Source organism: Cataglyphis hispanica, chromosome 5 (assembly GCF_021464435.1).
Source record: "Cataglyphis hispanica isolate Lineage 1 chromosome 5, ULB_Chis1_1.0, whole genome shotgun sequence".
Taxonomy (NCBI): domain Eukaryota; kingdom Metazoa; phylum Arthropoda; class Insecta; order Hymenoptera; family Formicidae; genus Cataglyphis; species Cataglyphis hispanica.
In genome coordinates, this window is record NC_065958.1 from 7,632,025 (window position 1) to 7,653,838 (window position 21,814).

The window sequence follows — 21,814 nt, forward strand, 5'->3', positions numbered from 1 at the left end:
CATAGATCCGAACTGTTCAATTTCTGAGGAAAAAATTCCAAACACATATGCTCAACTAATTCTAAAATTTTTATAGAATTTTAAGATTCAATAAGTAATAAGATAAATCGTAAAGATATCGGTTAATATATTTCATGCATGTTACAAGGAAAATGTTCAATTGCCAACGTCGCAGTGACGATAAAACGCGAATATCTCCTTTCTCTGGTACTCTCCCCCGCGCATAAGTTCTTCAATTTACAGTAATTGGTAAATTTATTACTGTTCCACAGGCTCGCAACTTCACTTATTCGCCTGTACAGTTCCAGTAAAGAGTTAAGTAGCTTTAATTACTGCTAGTTGTACTATCCTATCTTTGGAATTGTTAAACTACGAAGTCTCGTTTTCTCACTGACCAAGATATAATTTATTAGATGTTAAAATTTGACGAAAATGAGATAGCGATAAAATATCAATATTATTTTAATGAAAGCGTAAATAATAATAACTAAATTCCTAAAAATTTGTGTGATCCGTATATTTTCTGCTTGAAAAATTATATGTAGTTAGCTGATAATGATTATATCTAGCAAAAAAAAAAATAATTTATTCAATTAAGAAGAAAAATTATAGATAATTTTTGTATTATAATTCACAATTTGTGATTGGAGACATTATACATGTACGCCGTTTAGAATTGGCAAAAATTGCGATATTCCTTTTATAATCATTACATTGACATAGTCCCGAAAATTTGCATTTCTATATCGGAATAATGCAATTGACATAAACCAGTTTATGATACTTATTCTTCCACGCGCGAATATGGACATATGTAAATAATAAATTCATACGACTTTCTGCCGAATTTCGACCTGTATTCTTAACTTTATCGATCGCGTTTTTTAATATGAAAAATCAATGCAATTTTATGTAACACAATCTTCGAGGTGGTCATTTAAGACCGACATTCGCCTGCAAGGTTTGTCTAAATGTACGCTATTATGCTCGTTGTTCATGCCCCGTCGTGCATACATCCCTTTTTTGTGGGAACATGGACATTATAGGACTCTTTAAACTCGTGGGAATAAGACCCACCAGTGAGTCAAATATATACGCGATGGTTTATTTATTTAATTTATTTTTATTATCAGCAAACTCTAACATACACATTGGTGCGTGCGTGCGCGAATAAAAGCTCGCAGCTAATGATGTGCGCATTTAAGCTTAAGTACTTTAACTAAAGGTAATACACGCGATGCTATTCTTAATAGTTTCTATTAGAGCACTCGATCCGTTTTCTTACATTCGTCATATACATTATTTTGTATATTAAGCACTTTGTTTTATACAGATAAATAATAAAAATGATACGATTTATCGTAGATAACAATATTTTTGCATCAATTCTTTAATAAAAATCTGCAGATTTTATAATATCGAAAGTACAGTTCATTACTTCAAATAAAATAAATAACATTGTTGTGATGAATAAATTGACTTATCTTTTTATAACATTTTATAATTTATATAATATAATCTAATGTACGTTTTTTGCATTTGTAAGTATCAATGAAAATTCGAGTAATTTATAAAATAAATATTAAATATTATATTTAAATTTCTATTAAAATTTAATAATTTAAAGTTTTCACTCTTCATAAATCATATTAATAATATAGTGATAGTAAAAATAGATTTGGAAATATAAAAAAAGCATTTTCTGAAGCATATACATGAGGAGATAAAATAATTTTTTAAATAAATAGCTTGTTTTTTATAACTAAAAAAATCACTATTCAACTACAAAAATCAACGCATTTCATAATTATTGTATGAAACTAAAGCAAGATTAAAAATCTGTCCATATTCAGTATTTAAAAAAAAAGGATCCGAGTTTTTAAAATTTTAGACATCCGTGTTCAGTAGTAGTTAGTACTGCAGTGTTGGTGTGATGTGGAGGAGCTCGACGCGCAGCTCCACAGATGTACCCGACATATCGGGCATAATGATCGAAGAGTGGGGGTGGTGAGGTGGTGAACGCGCGCTTACGCTCGACAGGGCCCACTTGTTCGCCACTGCGTTGGCTTGCCAGCCACTCGCGAGCGCGTTGCCGGTGCGACAACATCGGATACATCCTTCCTCGGCCGCGCTCCCGATTTCGGACTTGTTTCATTCGAGGAACTTGCCGAAAATTCGCGAATGTTATCGGTACCTTGAAAGAAAAAAAGATCAGTTTTTGAGTTTTCCATCGAGAAAATTCACAATATCGTAAAGAAGGGTATCGAATCGCGTTCGATCGGTGTGATCGCGTTTCCCTCGATTGACATTAACGTAAAAGTGCACGTGAGAATCTCTGAAAGAACATGTTCTGAGAGCGAAAGCACACTCCGTTGCGTCGTTTCTTTTTTCTCTTCTATCAGTGATTGAGCAACCAACGAAACCGAGAATGACGACCGAGTCTTTGGCGCGCGAGGTCGACTCGCACATCGTCACCATCCTGTCCAGATTATCGGCTCTTCGGGAAAATAACGCTGAAATCACTGACAGAAAACCACCCATGTCCATCGAGGCTCGCAGTTTAGAGCTGTGGCGAGCGGTGGCTGTCGAGTGCTTCGCCACTTTCTTCTTTAGTCTGGTGGTGGCTGGTGCAGCCGCTGCCTCTGCCGTGTCTGGAAGTGGTCTTTCCGTATTAGCCACCGCCGTGGCTTCCGGCTTTGCCATCGCCGCTATTTCTGTCATCTTTAGCCATATCAGTGGTAAGAATATTATCATTCTTTTTTACGGAAAATACGATTGAAATGCAGGAGGCGAAGTTTCTGTGTATCATGTTTCGAGAGATGAAATTCATCAGGAAAAAGCGATAACGGATTTATAAATTTTGTACATATTTCAGTGTTTAATTGAAACCTTAAAAATTTTTTTGTCGATTCCAAAATTTATTTATTGTTATTTTAGCTTAATTTAATTAATTCTTTGCTTGTTTCTATTTATGGGGTTGAACAGAAGCAATGATTAGTCATCACTTTATGAAAAAAAAAAAAAAAATACATATATATATAATGAAAGAAAAGATATCTGTATTCTTTGTAATGTTTTTGTTCACTAATTTACTAACTTAATACATTAAATAATTAACCCTAAATATAATATGTTTTTACTCTAATGCATAATTTCAAATAATAATTAGTATATTAGTAGTAGTTATTTTTTTTCTCGTATAAATTTAGTGCAATCTAGAATCGCCTATATGTAAACAGTTCGTTTAATCTTAATTTGTACATCTCATATTGCAGATATAAGGCTTATACTCACATGCGCGTTTTCTGCAAAGCGTTTAGAGAATAATTACGTAAAAGATCTGATAGAAGTGCTCGAAACAACTATCTCGTTGCATGAATGGTTCCGTTCCTTCTTCTATGTTCTTCGTATCGTTGACGAGCAATGGCCCTCGCGATTTCTCTCGATTGACTCGTTAACTGATTATGCCAGCGGCGTGGATGTGGATACGTATTACCGCGTTGTGCGTGTCTATTGGAACGCATATGGGCACTCTCAGAGTACGTTCCACCGCGCGCATGGTATAATACTGCGTATAGTATAAACTTTCAGTTCCCGTATACTACGGAAACCCGATCTCGTTTATTTCTCATTCACTATCCTTCCACGAATGAATGGGATACACGCGCTCGCGAATTCCATTTTTAGTTCATTGAGCAATCATTTATGATAAAAATTGATTTATTTTCTAAATTAATTAATCTATGTAATCTATAATAAGAATTGCTTGAAAGGCGTCGATTTAACGCTTTCTTCATTCACCATCGCTTTAAGAACGAATGGAATATATTATTATTTTTGTCGTAATGCATCATCAAGCCATAATTTGTAATTTAATTTTCCGATTTTATATCAATTTCGTATTTACTGATCAATTGTAACATTAAATTTATGAATATTATAATTTTTAAGCAATATAAATAAAAACGAATGTCGCTATTAACAAAAAAAAAAAAAAGAGAAAAGAAAACCGTTGATGAAACGTATAGTATACGAGTGAGCACAAAATCGCGTAATCCCTGTCTTCCTCCTTTTGATTCTTTCCACTTTTTTATACGGAAAACCTTTTTTCGCAGGTGGACATGTAAATCCAGCGGTCTCGGTATCCTTCGCTTTGTGCAGACGGATTTCCCCACTTCGCGCAGTGCTCTATATAGCGGCACAATGCGGTGGCGGTATAGCTGGGGCGGCGATGCTTTATGGGTAAGTTGCATGTTCATCTTTGAGAATGTATCTCGCTACGAAATAATTTAATCTCTTGCGCAAAGTTGATCGAGACCGTCAACGATTATTAAATAAATGAGCATCTAAAAAATTGGAAGATATTTTCCATTATTATTATTCTGTGCTCATTTAAAGCTATTAGCTATAGCTAATAATGGAAAATTATTATTAACATGAAGTATTATGGTACGTATGCATAGAATCTATTCAGTATATCTTTATTCTTCAAGAAAAGTGTAAGATCATTACAATTGTTGCATAATCTCTTTATTTCTGAGAGAGAAAACTTGTCAAAATAAATCCAAATGTAATTTTCTCAGTTTTTTTCATATCGATTTCTATAAGTTTTTAACATCATCAATAAGTGTCTTTAAATTATTCTGACACTTAATGAGCAGAACTAGTTCATAAAATAATAGTAATTTTTTGATTTGCAAATTTATAACGGGTAACAAAAAGTCTGGATATTACTCGACGTGTAAAGTAGCATGGATCCTTAGCGTTGAGCGATATTAAGAGCAGAATGAGATACACTGTCTCGTGAAGACAGCTGCTAGATAGGAGAACCAGGAAGGCATGTGGCCCATCCAAAGTCGGGTCGAGTTTTCTTCCAAGTATTCGTACGATGATTGGTAGGCTGAGTGTTTCGACAAGCATAAATAATATCGATCATTGTGATTTTTTATTTCTCATGATGGTTATGCGTAATGAGGCAAGCGAGCAAATATTTCCTCGAGTAATTTTGCAGTTTGTTTTAAATAAAATTAATGATAAAATACATCAAGAATAATAAAACGATCTTTATGGATAAAATATTCTAAATAATTGTTATCTATTTTGCGAACTGTGAAGAATATGTATTGCACAGTCCCATGAACTATAGATAAGTCCCTTTGAAACAGCTATCGCGTAACGCAAACAGCGCTTACTATCAAACAGATACGGTTTCATATACTAATGCATTTCTTATGCAAATTTGACCGGATTATGAATACAAGATAGGATAAAAACATTTCTACATTATGCAATTCTCTATGCTATTGCGAGCTAAAGCAAAAATATTTTTCTTTTAATTTATTTTAATTATAAACTTTTTTATATTTTAATACGACAACAAAAGCATCAATGAAAAGCCATTTTTGAAAATCAAACAGTTTTTTATATTTTCTGTAAAAACCAGAAAATATGATATACTCTTATATTCTGAGATGTGAATATTCTAATTCTTTCTCTAGAAATATTATGATATATAAAAGTGCATACATCTCCGAGCCATTTGCAAATCGCCTTCGATACATGCAAGTTAGTGCACGTGCCTCAATTTCGCCTATGGGCAAACGGCTTCCATCTCGAAGAGCGAGAAAAAATGAAAGGGGGAAGCTGTGTAGAAGCCACGCGCTGGACCAAGAGAAGCGGCGCATCATTCGGGAGAACGCAAGTAAGCTGCTCTTTGAGCAGCGGCAGCTGAGAAAGCTGAAAGAGAAGAAAGAGCGTGAAATGAAGCGAGAACAACATTAAGCACGAACAAGATAAAAGAAGGCGATGATAGAAGGGAATGACGATACAAAAAAAAAAATATCTGAAATATAATTGTGCTATATTTTTAATATCCGTTTAATCAGCGGAAAAATAATATTATTTTGTAATATATTAGGTACACACATTCAAAAATGAAATATAGATTGAGATTTTTATGGAATAACGACCTTAATCCACATTTCAGTTAAACGTATCTAACAATTTTTTTTGCTGAAAAAAAGTGGAGAAATAATATCTGTTTCTTTTTCTTGATAATTAAGTAGGATCGAAAGATCATCGAAGATGGAAAGAAGACATTATTACAAATGTTGTTCCATTAACAAATAATTATTAAAGAAATGTATAATTTTTTATCAAAAAAATATAAAGAGAATGGTTGGTTCGATAAAACTTTACCTGCTCAATAATTGAGAAGGAAAGGTGGTGCGTGTTAAAACACCAAAGGAATGCAAGAAGTTGGCACGAGGGCAACAGGATGAAGGAGATCAAAACCTGGAGATAGAGGGCGGAGGGACGGAGGGGGGAAAAAAAGAATCGGAAATAAAAATGGCAATGTGCAAGGGGATGGTAACGAGAAGGCGAGAGAAAAACTACGAAAGAGGCAGCGCGACGGAGGCGGAAAGGGAGTGACGGCGGCGAGGACGAGAAATGGAAGGAGAGAGAGAGAGAGTGGGAGAGGCAGAAAGAGGCACGCGTAATTGGCAGGCGAGGGAGAACCTCGGAAGGTGAGCACCTGCCTCGTACGAGGAGCCGAGGTCCCGGCGGCGGTCCATCGCCTCGCAGCTGCCGCAGATGTTTCCCCGTGGACCAAAAAAGATCGTGCGGGAAAAAGGAACGCGCGAGGCGGCGTACGGGCACCGAATCGAACGAAAAGAGAAGACGAGAATAATGAACACCTATGCATGCACATACCGAGGTGGGACAAGTTTCACGGCATCGGGCCGATCGGGCTGTGAAGGAGGACACGACGCGAGCGATTCAAGAGCGACGGTGCGCCATCACCGAGCAGATGTTCTCGCCGTTGCGAAGATCATTGTCCGTTCTTCGTCCGTCGTTTCGATTCCTTTCTTTCCCGGCCACGGATGTACCCTGCTAAATTTGGTTTTATGTCCTGACGTGCCGTCGCGTGCTTCTACATACACGCGTGACTCTTGTTTTCTAAATATTTAAACTAAACCAAAAAATATCCAAGTTTCTTTTTTTTTAACAATAAATTTAAAAAGTTAAAATAAAAAATTCTGGTAAAAAAAATATCATTAGACTTATTGTCGTGATATTTTATTTTTATTTTATTTTTATGTACGAGCTTTAGAAATAAGTTTTTATTTTATCCAATTACTTATCATGATACGACAATTTGATATTTTGAAATTATATAGTTGATATTTCGAAATTACAAAATATAATTTTCGTACACATTAATTTTATTTATATTCTTGTTATTCTTGAGATTTTTTTTCTAATAAATTGAGACATACTTAGAAGCATATTTTAATTCTCTCGAACATACATATTTTTTTACGCATTTAAAATCTTTAATTTCTATATTTTTAAATTGTATATTTTTTGTATTGATACTTTCATCTCCATTATGCCAAGTGACGCTGCGCGTGTTTCTATCTATCTCATCACGTCTTCTATCTCGTGACATTCGCCTGGCCACCCTCCGACCACCATATGACCGCACAAAGAGGTAACAAGTGCGCGATATGTATCGAAATAATAATCGAACAATACTCTAGTTAACCGGACGGCCAACGGGGCCCTTTCCCGAGACATCTCGGGGGAATACCGTCGAGATCGGTACAGAAAAAAAGTCGGGGCGTGAGATCGAGAGAGAGAGAGAGAGAGAGAGAGAGAGGAGGGGAGGGGAGGGGAGAGAGAGAAAGCGCGAGAGTGCGGAGAATGCACTTGCATCTGTTGCGACTTTGCCGGCTAACGGTGGCGGGTGTAAAACATGCGTCGCGACGTTTTCCGGGGGGCGGCGAAGGGCTGAAAAAGGGATCCGGGGATAGGAATCGTGGGGAACCGGAGGGATGGATTTTGACGCCCCTAACATTCTCGTTCTTATCTGTGATCGTTGTGTCTATCCCGAACACGCACGCACAAGGTAATAAATATAAAAACCGCTCGATAACTAAAGTGAGGTATCGAAGAATGAAATGGTAAGGGAGAGAAAAAAATGGCATAAGCGGGAGCCGCGAATTTAATTATCCGTGAAGAATTTACTGTCATCTCTTCATTACGCGCACTTACAGGATTCTTCCATTACTGCGTTCGCAAGGGAGTGATATTTTTAAAGATCATAAAACTGATAATATTATGTCTACAAAAACTTTCTGATAATATTATGTCTACAAAAACAGTTTCTGCAATATATACAAATATTTACTTCGTTTTTTTTTTTAAATTTTATATTGAAAAGCGGAGTTAGTGATTTTCAGTTGCATTTGTACGCGACGAGAATCACTTTTTATCCCGATCGCGAAATTGGATGCTTTGACGATTAGTCTATTGAAATCTTGAGACACGTGTGCCAGGTAAACGCGCACGATGTCGATATACACGGGCGTCCATTCAGATGAGGTATTCCATCAATATTCTCACTCGATGGGTTTCCAATCCACCGAAGGTAGACCTAGTTCCTGGCGCCGCCAAAACTTCGGGGCCGTCAATAAAGTTCGGCTTACGGTTTCGTAATCTATGCAAAGCGAATCCGCTCGAACAATTTCTGCCCGCAAATATCCGAGATCAGCACGAAATTCGCATTTAAGAATATGACTCTCGTGGCATCGATAAAACTGATGCAATCGTGCATAAAGATAATAATTTAGACTCTGCGAAAAAAAATCATAAAATTCTCATAAGCAAAAAAAAAATGATGGAAAAATATATATAGAATACATCAAGAAATCTCCAAATTTTAATTTGTGTGTGTAGAGTTGACAATGAAATAATATTATTCACTTAATTTAAACAGATTTATTTTTTGTAGATTTTTTAGGCTTAATTATAAAGTTATTGGTACTTCATTTTTTTTTTAATGTCAAACACATCAAGGCAAATCTTTTTTGTTATATCGTTTCGTAATTACGAGATTTTACTCAATTCCTTTAAATTTTCTACTTTTCAAAAAATCAAAGAAAGCATTGGTCGCAGGGTGGTTCAAGTTAAGCCTATTTGTCAAGGGGGTTCTCCACTAATGTCACGAATCGAGGAAACAGCTGTGAGATGGCAGGTGTGTCATGACGTCAGGCAAGACACACGCAATGCGCGTGGCGAACCGGATGTCCAGGAATGAAAACAGCTTCGCCGCATGGCTTTTGTGGCTGTATATGTCGTTCATGGGTGGTGGGTATATTTCTTGTCTTGGTCATCGAACCATCATCATTGAAACTATCTATCCAAGATTAATGAAAAATAAACGAGAAGAGTGCACACACGCAATCTCCCTTTTTTTATTGCGTATTCAAAAGATAAGGATTTCATGTCGAGCTTCTTCGAGAGATATTTAATTGAATCGAATGAGAAGGAGAGAGAGATCTTTTTATTGCACATTTGAGTATAAAAAAAATTAACTTAAACAGTTTATCTTATATCTTGCGCACGCGTGAGCTCCGACATTAAATATATGTTTTAATAACTATTAAAAATACTACAAATAAATCGAGAATAGTATTTGGATTTTTTATTTTTTTCGAGAGCATTATGTGCGAGATTGCGTGTAAAATAAGTTTTTTCTAGGTAGAAATCAGAACGCAATTTTTTTTTGAAGCAAATTTAAGATTTATTTCTTATAAAATTTCTTATACTGATTTTCCAAAGCTTGTACTATATTTTCTAAAAATGAATCAATGAAGAATATATGGTGCAATTGCCTATTGCTTTTTCATGATTCAATGTATGTGTATGTGTATTACGATAGTGAAAAGTTATCTAGTGTATGTTATATCGAGCTGTTTGCATAAGACGATGGAAGGATAGTAGGTCTTCGCCTTAAAGATATTCTGCAAACCGAAAAGTGTGATTTATATAGCAAGATTCAGCTATGACGTGCAATATTCGCGTCTTCTTGAAAAGTCTCAAATATTGAGTCCTTAATCCGTGCCTTTTGAAAAGCCTTTCATATCACCAAATCGATTCTCGTAAAATTCTTCTTGGATTTTTATTTGTGTGTTTTTATTAAATAAACAGAATATTTTATAAACACAGATTTTATAAAATCATACATATTACATTTTTATTATATCATTAAAGTATTTAATTATATTGATTGTGAGAATAATGCGTGAATGATATAATAAACTGATGGTCAGTGCACAATACACAAATAATTTAACAACGTAAGGCCTTGTTATGGTGGATACAGGAGAAACCGATGTTTCTCGGACCGAAAATACGTGAAAGCCAGGTGGGTCAGGTAGGACGGTCTTTCTGTCGGCACTCAGGAATGCTTTACCTGCCCGAAACGCCTTTTACTGAGAAGCGACACAAAAGCACGCGCTCGCGGATGTTGCGGATTCCGTTCCTTTACAGCTTTGGACCCAGCCGAACCCAGTCTCCTTTCCGTTTATTGGTACGTTATATTTTCAATGACACGAATGTCGTGCATTATGACGGTGCAATATTGAGCTTACAGTACTACCCACCCGATATCCTTGAAGTAATAGGAATAAATTTAATAGAGGCGACCGAAAGTTGAAATATACGATGCTCGTTTGACACATTTATTAATCACAGGTCAAGTTGAATTGAATTTCTCTCTGGATACATTCTAATGAAAATTTTTGCTTTAATATTTTATCGAGAGATAAAGCACACAGCTGTGAGAGTTCTAGAAAAATGTCCCCTCAAATGTATGATAAGAATTTGTTATCTCTTTGTGTTAAAATATTTTATGCTTTCGAGAACATGTTATCGTCTTTAAACTAAACAAAATAAAAGAACTTTTGTCGCGCTTATAGAAATAAATCTAGCGCGATACTAGCGTGGTGAAAACTGCGCTATGAAATATTATACTAAACTTTTCAGTGCATTCAATATATTATAACAACATCATATACAATAAAATAAAATTACACTCAAAGATAATATATAATGATTACCTTTCTCAATATATTAAGAAAGATAATATTGATATTGAGACAACAAATGTGTATATACATACAGAGATCTCTGGTAAAGCTAGCTAGAAATAATACATATGTTATTTGATTATTTTTTATTTTTTGGTATATAGATATTATACATACAGTATAACTAACTGCATTATAATATTGTTAGAGATATGATGATCTTAATTCTTCATAGAATATACGCATGTGTCAAACAATGTGATGCTCTTGGATCAAAAAGCGTAAGCTCCATTGTAAGATCCGCCAACATTGCGGATCCAGTAAATAGAAAAAAAAGAACTTCCATTATATTAAAACGGGCCGGTTTGGTTGGGTTAGGTCGAGCAGAGTTATAGGATGCCAACAGATGGTCGCAACCACGTGTTCGTTTTCAAGAACCTTTCCATTCCTTCCCTGCGGAGCGATGGATCGGATGCACGCGTGCATCGCGAGTTTTATATTTTAAAATTAGCTTCGTAGTCAAAGTATCGTGTATGTACTATTTTAAGATATCAGAAGCCGGCAAAAAATTTCTTGACGGAACTTAATTTTTACGTCCCAGCATAAATCTATTAATATGTCAGTCGTGTGTGTACTTTTGTATATATATTAATAATAAATACAAAATATTTAGCAAAAAAATAAAGAAGATATATGTTCAAATATTTTTTTTTTCGGCATTTATAAACGTCATCAAATGGATCAAAATTCAAATGCATCAATTTTTATATTTAATCGCGAATATGCCTTGCGATTGAAATAATCGTACCGCACAGCGCGAATCGAAAAGTCGTCAGACATTACGCGAATTAATCGCGAATTTTCGTCTCTCTTCTTTTTTTATTCTATGAGTATTACGTATCTTTAAGCGTGTCCGGCGCGCGGATAGACGTCTTCGAAGGTCGAAGTCCCGGAGACGTAGAACATCTGCCGCGTCGTCGGACCCCTCGACAGTGCCCCCCCGACGAAGGAGAATCATTTATGGGGTCCTAAAGCTCCTTTGTGACGACGACTTACGCTATACGACGCCCGAAAAGGACCACGGAGGATTCCTTTTGTGCAACATGTGGCCGGCACGTGTATCCTCGTACGATTTATACAGGATCTATATAGGAGATGACATACGCGCGCGGGCGATTCACTTTCGGGCAGCTGCATGGCCCTTTGCATATCTAAAAAGATCAATAAGATTCTTGCATCGTTTCTACATTTACATGAATCGTCATGTAGATGTCAAATTGCAATCATCTCTATATGTTTAATAAATTAATTTAAAATCAAATTTAATAATTATAACTAAACAAGAATATAAATTTATGTTGTATTACTTTGCTATATACATATACAAGCATTTTTTGATTTATGTTTATAGGAAATTGTTTCCTAGAATTAAATTTCCTACAAAATCTCAAAGTCTGGCCGGAACATTTGGGCCCACCCTGTATATAATATAATATTATATTAATTATAGACTATAATATATTATTTATATTTTATTGTATTCTGAAATACGAAACAAAAGAAATTGATTACATTTATAGATTTTTATATTTACATTATTATGTAGACTGTTTATGCCCGATATAAAGTTTGTGATTGTTGTTAAATACATTTCTGCGTTTTCCATTTGTTTATAGATGAAATTATCATTTGAAAATGATGGAAAATACTTAATCTCAAAGATTTTAAATTTTATATATTTTATGTTAATATAAAATGCTTTCGTTAATATAATATGCTTTCTACTTTTGATGTGTCTTAATATTGAGAAAAGCTGCGTTAACTAAGAATTTTAAAGACGCGTTATTTGCATTATTACTTAAGAGCCTCGGCAAATGACCGCATTGCTCTCTCACAATTCGCTCCCTTTCCGTCTAAAGGATACCGACAATTATCCCTCGACCCTACCATTTCCGCAGTATTACTATCTCGCAGCTTAGTACTCCACTTTGTTTAAGGTTTCACTTAATTCACACAACTTCCTTTCCATCATGCCTATAAAAAATGTCATTTTTGTTCTGCAATTAAATCTATGGCCATTGATTTATTATAATTAATTGTTATAGATAAGATTTTATAGAATTTTGTTTTAGATAAAAAATGTTGTGCATATTCTTATATTTTTCTATTATTTCATATTTTGCATAAAACATTTTTTTAGTATGCCTAACAAATAAAAAAAGAGTTACGCTGAATGTATTGTTGGTGCATCAGAGATAATAATGCAGAAATGATAATTAAGTTGTACGTTTCAATTATAGCCGAAATTATGTGTCATTATTATTTAGTTCGAACAACAAAAGAAATGGGCGTTGTATGTAAGTGAATTTGCTGATATTTTAATCGGTCGGTACGCGCTTCCTGTCTCTACCTCTTTCAACTTTAAACAATACTGAGGGCGGAATTGTAGGTCTGTTTCTTCGCTCCCGCATCTGTACGCTTTACATCCTCTTTTATAGAATTCTTTGTTACGGTGCAGCGCACACTTCGCACAAGAAATCACATTGATCGTGAAAGATGAGACCCAAAATCACCGGCCTGTGTCTGGCCCCGATTGTAATACGCCGATTTTTCAAAAGCGAGAAAAGAGAACGCGAAAGGGGGCGGATACATCAAGCGCAATAAGAAAACTCGGCGAATTGCTGTAATAATGGGACACACACACACACACACAACATTTGGATGGCGGTGAATTATTGCTTGGTATAATAACATACGGGTGGGATTATAACTTTGCCGAATAATAATTTAATCTTTTTGACATTTTTACGCATTCCTCCCACGCTTCCCTTAAATTATTCGATGCGGGTCCAATTCCCATCGAAATTATATCTAACATATTTTGTACATTTTCCCCATCTAGAAAATTTACACGAAGATAAAAATATATTAGTAATCACATTAAAAATTTTTTCTCACATTTCTGATATTTTATATTGTAAATATGATTACATTTTGATCTAGAATTTATGTATTATTACAAAGTGTAATATTTTGATTTCTTGTATTTAATTCCTTTCGATGTCATATCGAATCGATGTTATTTTCTCTCTTTAAAAAATTTAAATACTACATTTATGCAAGACCGATGTACATGCACCTCGTCGATTTTGTTTGCAACGAAATGAAATACATCGTCGTCCCTTGTTCGTCGTCTCCCCAACTCGACTTTACGGTTCAAGCTGTATCCTAATTTCATGGTCTGACCATGCCAACTTCAGCATCTGAACTTTCCCATAGCTAAGACTTTATAATGGTATCGGAGCGAACGCATCATCTCCGGACCCTTTGAGCTTTCGTCGTTTATCGCGCTCGTCACATGTGTGATATTCCTCGTACAGGGGGATCCTGAAGCAGTTTGGAGTATCCAGAACTTGGTTAGGAGAGGGCGGACCAGGATAGAGGGGGGTTGATCATGTCTCGACGAGAAGGGGATCTGTGGTCCAGTATACGTGAAAGGGGGTATCAATAGCTCGTTAATCGCAACGAAGGGTGGGATTCGGGGCGATACATATCCCGCACCACCGTTTCCTCACATCCCCTTGAATTAAATTTATTTAAAACGGCGCACCGACGTATCTACCCTGGGGGTTTACATCGAGGCATCTCTCGGCCCCTTCGTGTGAATTGCGAAAACGGGGCACAGGTTGCACCAAGCACTGGCTGCGGCTCTCGAGTCAAGTGTACGCAAGATTAAACCTCCATCGTGTCTCGCCTGGATGACCACGCGCTTTTCATCGTGCACGACGAGTCCTGAGAACGCGCCCACCTCCGGGCCAAAACCTCATCGAACTTCTCCCACGAAGCTGTTACTCGCATTCGACTCGCCTTTCATACGAGATCGCCATTCTTACGAAAGCCTGCGACAATAGTCGCATCATACGTGGAATGGTCCACGAGAGAGAAATGGAACACCTAAATATTATTCTCGAATTTTCGAAGATACGAGAAAATGTTAAGTACGCACAAAACTTTGTTTTTAAAATGAAAAGATTTTACAAGATTATTTCACAAACTTATATACACATCAAATACAGAATTGATTATATTAAAATATAAAAGTTTCATTTTGATTTGTAATCCCTATATGTAATATTGTAAAAGTAAAAAAAATATTTTTATTAAAAATAGATTTTAATTCTATTTGAAAAATATATCTCGGAATACTTTTTCTCTAAAGAATAACATTCACAATCATGTAAATTCGTAAATGTATGAAAAAGAATAGAGAGTATTTATAAGAATAGGAAAAATCTTTTCACAACTACGAAAATAGTTTTCAAGAGGAAAAATGGAACGCAGTCACTTAAATCTTCTTAACAATAAGTAACAAAGGCTACACTTTCTATTCAAAGACTGTTTGCCATCCAAAAATTATTAGAAAAATGGACTTTATTGTTGGTAAAAAAGAAATGGATGGATGAAATATTGTGTTATTATGCGAATTCGAGAGAATTATAGTTTTTCAACAGAGTCATATCTAAAAAAAAATCACACAATGAAGGAAATACATCGTTATCGTTCCTCTCTATTCTCCTGCACTCGCATGTCATTCGTAACATAATGTATTCACATGGGAAATGCACATTGCCGGGCGATTTTTCCGCCGAAGAAGTAAAAATCCGCTTATCACACGAGGGCACGCGTATTATATAAATATAAAAATACTGCCGTTCCTTTCTCCCTTATTCGGCCGGGGATTCTTGTCTGCTGCCGCCGTTGATCCCAATTGTGCGGTCATGATCTGCATTTCTGATTTCATCAATTCGCTCTCTTGGCATATTTGCTCTCAGTGAAAAGAGAGAAAAAAAGAGACTATGAAGGGGAAGGAGGGGGGAATACTGTCATTTGCATTGCGACCGCGATAGAGGGGTGTTTCGTGTCTGATGACGAAAGAATATGAGGGATGACGAATCGCAATTCGAATGCATATTTATCTGTGAGTATTTAGTAAGATTAATCGCGATCGTGCGTTCGAATAGCTCGCGGAGCAAAATTATGGAGGGTGACAACCGTACAGGTGTATGCACGTGGAGATTTTGAAGATAAATATTATTCAATAAGAGAGCGATTTGCAAGTTGCCCGAAAAACATTGATTTCGATTTTGAGAACAGAGGAAAATGGATATTTATTAAGCCAATAACAAAATAATGGTATTTATTAATACGTTATTAAAAAATGTAAAAAATCAAAAAAGTCAATCCGACAATTTGTCGAATATATGTCACACAAATTTTTAATTTCTGAACATTAAATAAATTAAATGCCAAATTTGTTAAAATCATAAACTCACAAATTGTGAGTCACAATTGTATTTTTTTATGCTGCGCGTGAAAAGCCTTCGATCGCAAAGGAAGCGTCTGAGATAGAAGATGATGCGGAGATATGATTATGGTAATTTCATTGAAACTTGTGAATGCTGTACTCAAGAAGAATCCTGGTTGAGGAAAGTCTTGCATAGTCTATGCATGTATAAACAGCAGGAATAAAATCTTATCATGAAGATAAAAAGTAAAGAAAACATCGAAAAAGGCCTAATCAATAACGTTGAATAAATAAATAGAAAAAAATAAAATAATTAGGAAACATTTTTTTTTCTAATTTAAAAAAAAAAATTTTTTTTCTTTCTGAATTTCTTTTTCATTTATAGCGCAACAATCTCTAATTTATTTTTTAAAAAATTTGAGAAACTTTAAGTTGAAAAAATTGAATTTAAATTAATTCTCTCAAACTTTTTTAACAAATATAGTCGATGTTACGTTAATGTTTGATTGTAACATATCGTAATTATATCAAATTAATCATAACGCGGTAGTATATATTTTTTCATTATCAAAGAATTTTGATAAATAAACTTAAGTTTGCCAAAATGTGTGTGAAATACAATCATTGAATATACTTCGTGGGAGATGATGAAGGTCATATCTCTGCGACCCTATATGATTATACGAGCTGAGAAAATCAACGAGAATTTTATGCAAGGGACGTCACGAGAGGAACATCGGGGTCACGTTTAAGGGCTGGAGGATGCACTAGCTAATATAAACATTACACCGCTGGGACCGACTTATCGCAGGGGGTTTCTATGCGGGGTGCATGTCTCGCGGCAAGTTTCAATAGGAAAATCATCGTATATTACACCGCAGTTGCATAACTCGCACATACTAGTGATACTGTCGTACAAGAGACCATATGTGATCATTTTTGGCGATCCATAATTTTCTCTCGTCCTAAAAAAATAATTTTTATGTTTTCTATCTTGCATTTTGAATTAGTTTTCTTTTTGTAAGTCTACAACTATGTGTGATAATTATTGTATAATTAATATAATATACAATATATCTTTTTTTATTTCAGAGTAACTACACCTTCGAATACGCAGACTCTTACATCTCCCGGTCGGCTAGGAGGTCCAATCGAGAGGCTTTTAGTCGAGATAGCACTGTCAGTGTTCATTATATTAGCTCATTTCGCTGCAGATTCATCCAGATCATTGCCACCTTCGATTTCTTCAAAGGCTTCCGCGGTTTTAGCTGCAGCCTATACAGCGGCCACTCTTGTTTCCGTAAGTTCTTTTTTTTATAGTCATTTAACTGTATCATCTTCATTAAAAAATTATTATGGATATAAGGTAATTATTATGGAAATGAGATAATTGAGATGTATTTTTCAATTATTAAATCAGTAATCAATTATCATTTTTTATTATTTAATAATTATTATTCTTATTCTGTGCAAATACATAACCGTAGCTCTGAATAAAAGAACCGCGTCCTTTCTTCCGTCGTGCATGTTCTCTTTTGCAACTACTCTTTATCTAAAAACATCTCTCTCGGACTCTTTCCAATCGGGCCGACGTCCGCATCTTTAAAGAGCACCTGCCGTTGCACGAATGAGAAGGGTGGGGTCGTGGAGAGCACACTGAGTAGGAAGGTGAAAGAAAGAACTTGATCCTGGACCCACCTGCTTCAAAACGAGTGTACAATGCACTCCAAAACGAAAAATTGTCGAAACCATTCTTCTACAAGTGTTAAATTCATGGTAGATTCATTGCAAAATATGCTCATTACTCAGTTCAGTGCAGATTTTCTACGTACATACCCATTACCTATATTTGCCTATTTTTGTGTTTTATTCAGTACAAAAATTATAAAATATTATACCATAATATGTGTAAAATCAAATTTCATAATTTGATAGAGAGAAAGAGAGAAAGAGAATATAGTAATTTATATCTTATATTTATAATATTTCACATAATTCTGAAAATTTACTAACAAAGACATGAAGATTATTCAAGAATTATTTTTAAATGTTTGCATTGCTATTAATTATTTAATAATTTCATTTTTACATTTTTTTTTCAGAGTCCTTTTCTAAATCCAGCACGCGCATTGGGCCCGGCCTTTGTTATGAACCGTTGGGACAACCATTGGGTATACTGGGTGGGCCCACTTTCAGGAGGCGCCGTGGCGGCTCTGCTTCATGAATACGTCCTAAGTCCCAGACCTGCGAAGGATTCGCGCGACATAGACGACGGTGATAATTCATCCATGAGATCCGATGAGGATACATACGATGATCTGGACAAACCGAACGGGCCCAAGTTTCCCGGTACGTACGCAACCTACCGTCCAGTGGCTGGTGCATCATCGTCGATTTATAGCGCACCACCGTCTGCGTTGGAGCGCGTCGAGTCGATCTACGGCGGCACCAAATCGCTCTATTGCAAATCGCCACCGTTGACACGCGCCAATCTAAATCGCTCGCAGAGCGTCTACGCGAAATCGACATCGGGACCACGGGACGGTCTGATGATTCCGAAGCCGGGCCCATTGGTGCCGGCGCAGAGTTTGTATCCTATCAGACTTGGTCAGAACGGTGGCTGTCAGAGCGGTGGTAATCGCGAGAGTCAACCCGCACCCAGTGGTCCGCCGACCCAGTCAACGCAGAATCACAACAGCACTAATCAGAACATGCAGAATCAATTGCAACAGTGCACGCAGAGTATTTACGGAATCCGCGGGATCTCTACGAGTCTTAGCACACGGGAGAATGGGATCTATGGCGTATCGACTGGTTCCAGCATCTATGGTCGCGCACCGGCACCACCACCAAGCAGCCAGAATTCGCAGCAGTCCGGTCAAAGTAGCGGTCAGTCCTCGATACAGAATCATCCGCCGCCACCACCACCACCGCAGCAGCAACAACCGCCGCAACAGCAGCAGCAACAGCAACAGCAGCAACAACATCAAAACGGACCGTTGTCGAGTAACTCGGATAACGGACCAAACACTAGACGACCCGAGAGTATGTACGGCCACGTTTCAAGGCGCAGTGACGATTCTGCGTACGGCAGCTATCAGAGTTGCACGCGAGGAAATTACGGCAAAATACCCGGACCACCGCAATATCGCGATCAGGGTAGACCGAGTCCGGCCGGGCCTCTTCAGCAGAGTCAGAGCGCGCAGAACAATTTCCAAAGAAACTCGCCGAATCCTCAGTATTGACTGTAGATCAAAAAATCGAGTCGGACGCCATCGCGATCAGCGAATTATCTCGCTTTTGACGAAAAATATAGCTTTCCGTTAAATATTTAAGAATCTCAGGATCTATAATAAGATCCTTCTTTATATTTAAATTAAATGCAAGAGTTTGTCTTGATATGTTATAACTCTGCTATAAGATATACTATTCCTAGCGGTCAGTTTTGTGGAATCTATTCTAGTATCTGCAAATCCCTATTTTGTTCTATAGAATGTGAAAATAATATTGGACCAATACTACTTATATCGATGATGAGGCGTCAATAAATCGTACGGATGCGATTTTATTTAACGTTTGTCGACATTATCAGATGCAGTGATTGGATATCAAATTTCTAGAGTCTCTATCGAGGTTCTAAAAATTTTTTATCTCAGAGCCAGTCACTGTATCCAATAACATCGACAAGGTAAAATCGCATCCTAAACTTGTAAATAGCTATTACAATATATATAACGTGTATACATTGTGTATTTCTGCGCGATGAACGTTGAAAAAAAGAGCCGTGCGATATGATCGTTGAGCTTTTATATCGATGTTTTATAATATATCAAATTTGTCATATATATAAGGCGTCCTAGGTTTTAACGGCCAAATTGAGGCAATGTTTTCTATGGATAACAATAAGAAAAAAAATGTTATATATAAGCATAGAAAAATAGAAGCTTTATTACAAAATTATAACAAAAATGTTAAAACCCTGAGACACCCTGTATATTAGGAAAATGTAATTTAAAATCGTAGAGCGAGAGAATAAACAGTGGGCAAAAGAAAAAGATAAAGGAATATCTGCCGGAAAGCAGAAATGTTATCCTCGATAAATTTCGTATAATGATATATAAAAATTTTAATTATGTCAAAGATGAATTATTTTAAACATCGTTGCGTTCCCACATATGTAAATATATAAATCTTAATTTAATTTTGATCCACACAAAAGAGTATATTTTAATTCTGCAAGTTTGCTAATTCTCTAGAGTGAAGCGCGTACTGATCTTTCAATTGTGAAAGCTTCACTCACGAGATTATTTTAAAATCTTTTCGTACCAATGGAACCAAATAAAAGACTGCGTAGCAAAATACTATATGCTACACTCTATTTTATGAATATTATTTCTCTTCCATGTGTAGACTTGAAATATATACATAATTTTATCGCATCACGTAAATTATTACACTTGTACAAATTATAAGTAGTGATTCTTCATACGATAAAAGTTACTGTAGTGGTTCGACAAAGTGAAATCGCGCATGAAATATATATTCTAACAATTTTAAAATAGAGTATAATCTTTAAGCGATTGTGAGAGAAAATCTGTACATAGATTCTAGTTAATAAATGTTTTTAACTCCTTTATATCTTTTTTCGCACATTATTCGTGTTAACAATATCATATGATATTTCTATGTCAGATATTTTATTTATCAACATTTTAGCGAATCTAAAAATATTTGATCGTATCGTGTGAATTTGGACTTATTATTTATTTTTAACAGCAATTAAGTATTTGTAATAATCAAATTTACAATGTGATGTAGTTTTACATGTTGAAATAATTTCAACAAATTGCCGCCATTAATTAGAATCATTTCAGAAAAAAAGATAAACATTTGAATGATATTAACTCTTTGTTAAATACTATAAACAATATATATAATACAATAAACGTATAACAGATGTTAATTATGTGCCAACTAAACAATTTTTATATAATTATAAATCTGAGCTTTTTAGAGATAATTAAATTCTTTTCAATAAATATATTCTTCAAAGAGCGACTTTATGGCGTATAAATTATAACGTTTTTTTAAAATTTCTCCAGAAAAAGAAGAAAATCATCAGATTAGATTAGCTGAATTTTGAAACAGTTAAGAATGTTCAATGTGAAAAATTAAAAAAAGTTAAGACACTAACCTTATGCATGGAAATAATCGCGCTGTGCTTTGCATCGTTGCGTATCGTAAAACACATCGTGATTGTTGTATCGCTTTCTCAAGATTAATATGCTGTAATTAAAAAAATATTTATTTTGCATCTGATCGCCAGTGATTTCATTTCTAGTATGAGACGTACGCTTTAAAGTAGTACATTTTCGAGAACGCGTGAAACACAGATTTAGAGAAAAACATATACTGACCTTCTTTGAAAACAATTTCGGTTTTCTGTGTCTAGTTGCGTATCTTAAGATACGTAATTCAATTCTCCTCGATATTGTTTAATGCCACAGAGATAAGCGCGATGTATAATTAAAAGATTAATAGCTCATTCTGGATGTGTATCGACGATTCCGTAGATTTCGTATAAATGGCAGACGGCGCCGAATTTCGAATTTTCGAGAAAGCGACAATCACA

General features: G+C 35.6%; 1 protein-coding gene and 1 long non-coding RNA gene across 2 annotated transcripts; one reads left to right on the forward strand and one right to left on the reverse strand.

The window, feature by feature from the left end:
* The first annotated feature begins 2,187 nt into the window (after positions 1-2,187).
* LOC126849993 (neurogenic protein big brain-like) lies at positions 2,188-20,818 on the forward strand. The gene is made up of 4 exons (XM_050592533.1): positions 2,188-2,738; positions 4,116-4,242; positions 17,275-17,482; positions 18,285-20,818. The coding sequence occupies exons 1-4, from the start codon at positions 2,429-2,431 to the stop codon at positions 19,425-19,427; spliced, it is 1,788 nt and encodes a 595-aa protein (XP_050448490.1). The 5' UTR covers positions 2,188-2,428; the 3' UTR covers positions 19,428-20,818.
* Positions 5,430-21,810, reverse strand: LOC126850082 (uncharacterized). Its single transcript, XR_007687485.1, has 3 exons — positions 21,600-21,810; positions 21,377-21,468; positions 5,430-5,736 (listed from the first exon to the last, which is right to left on the reverse strand). It is a non-coding gene; the product is annotated as an uncharacterized LOC126850082 (long non-coding RNA).
* Positions 21,811-21,814: the final 4 nt, after the last annotated feature.

Excerpts from the sequence above, each read along its gene's own strand:
- LOC126849993 (XM_050592533.1), top strand. The coding sequence starts at position 2,429 with ATGACGACCGAGTCTTTGGCGCGCGAGGTCGACTCGCACATCGTCACC. Across the intron at positions 4,243-17,274 it reads GGGGCGGCGATGCTTTATGG|AGTAACTACACCTTCGAATA; the intron begins GTAAGTTGCATG and ends TTTTTATTTCAG. Across the intron at positions 17,483-18,284 it reads CAGCGGCCACTCTTGTTTCC|AGTCCTTTTCTAAATCCAGC; the intron begins GTAAGTTCTTTT and ends TTTTTTTTTCAG.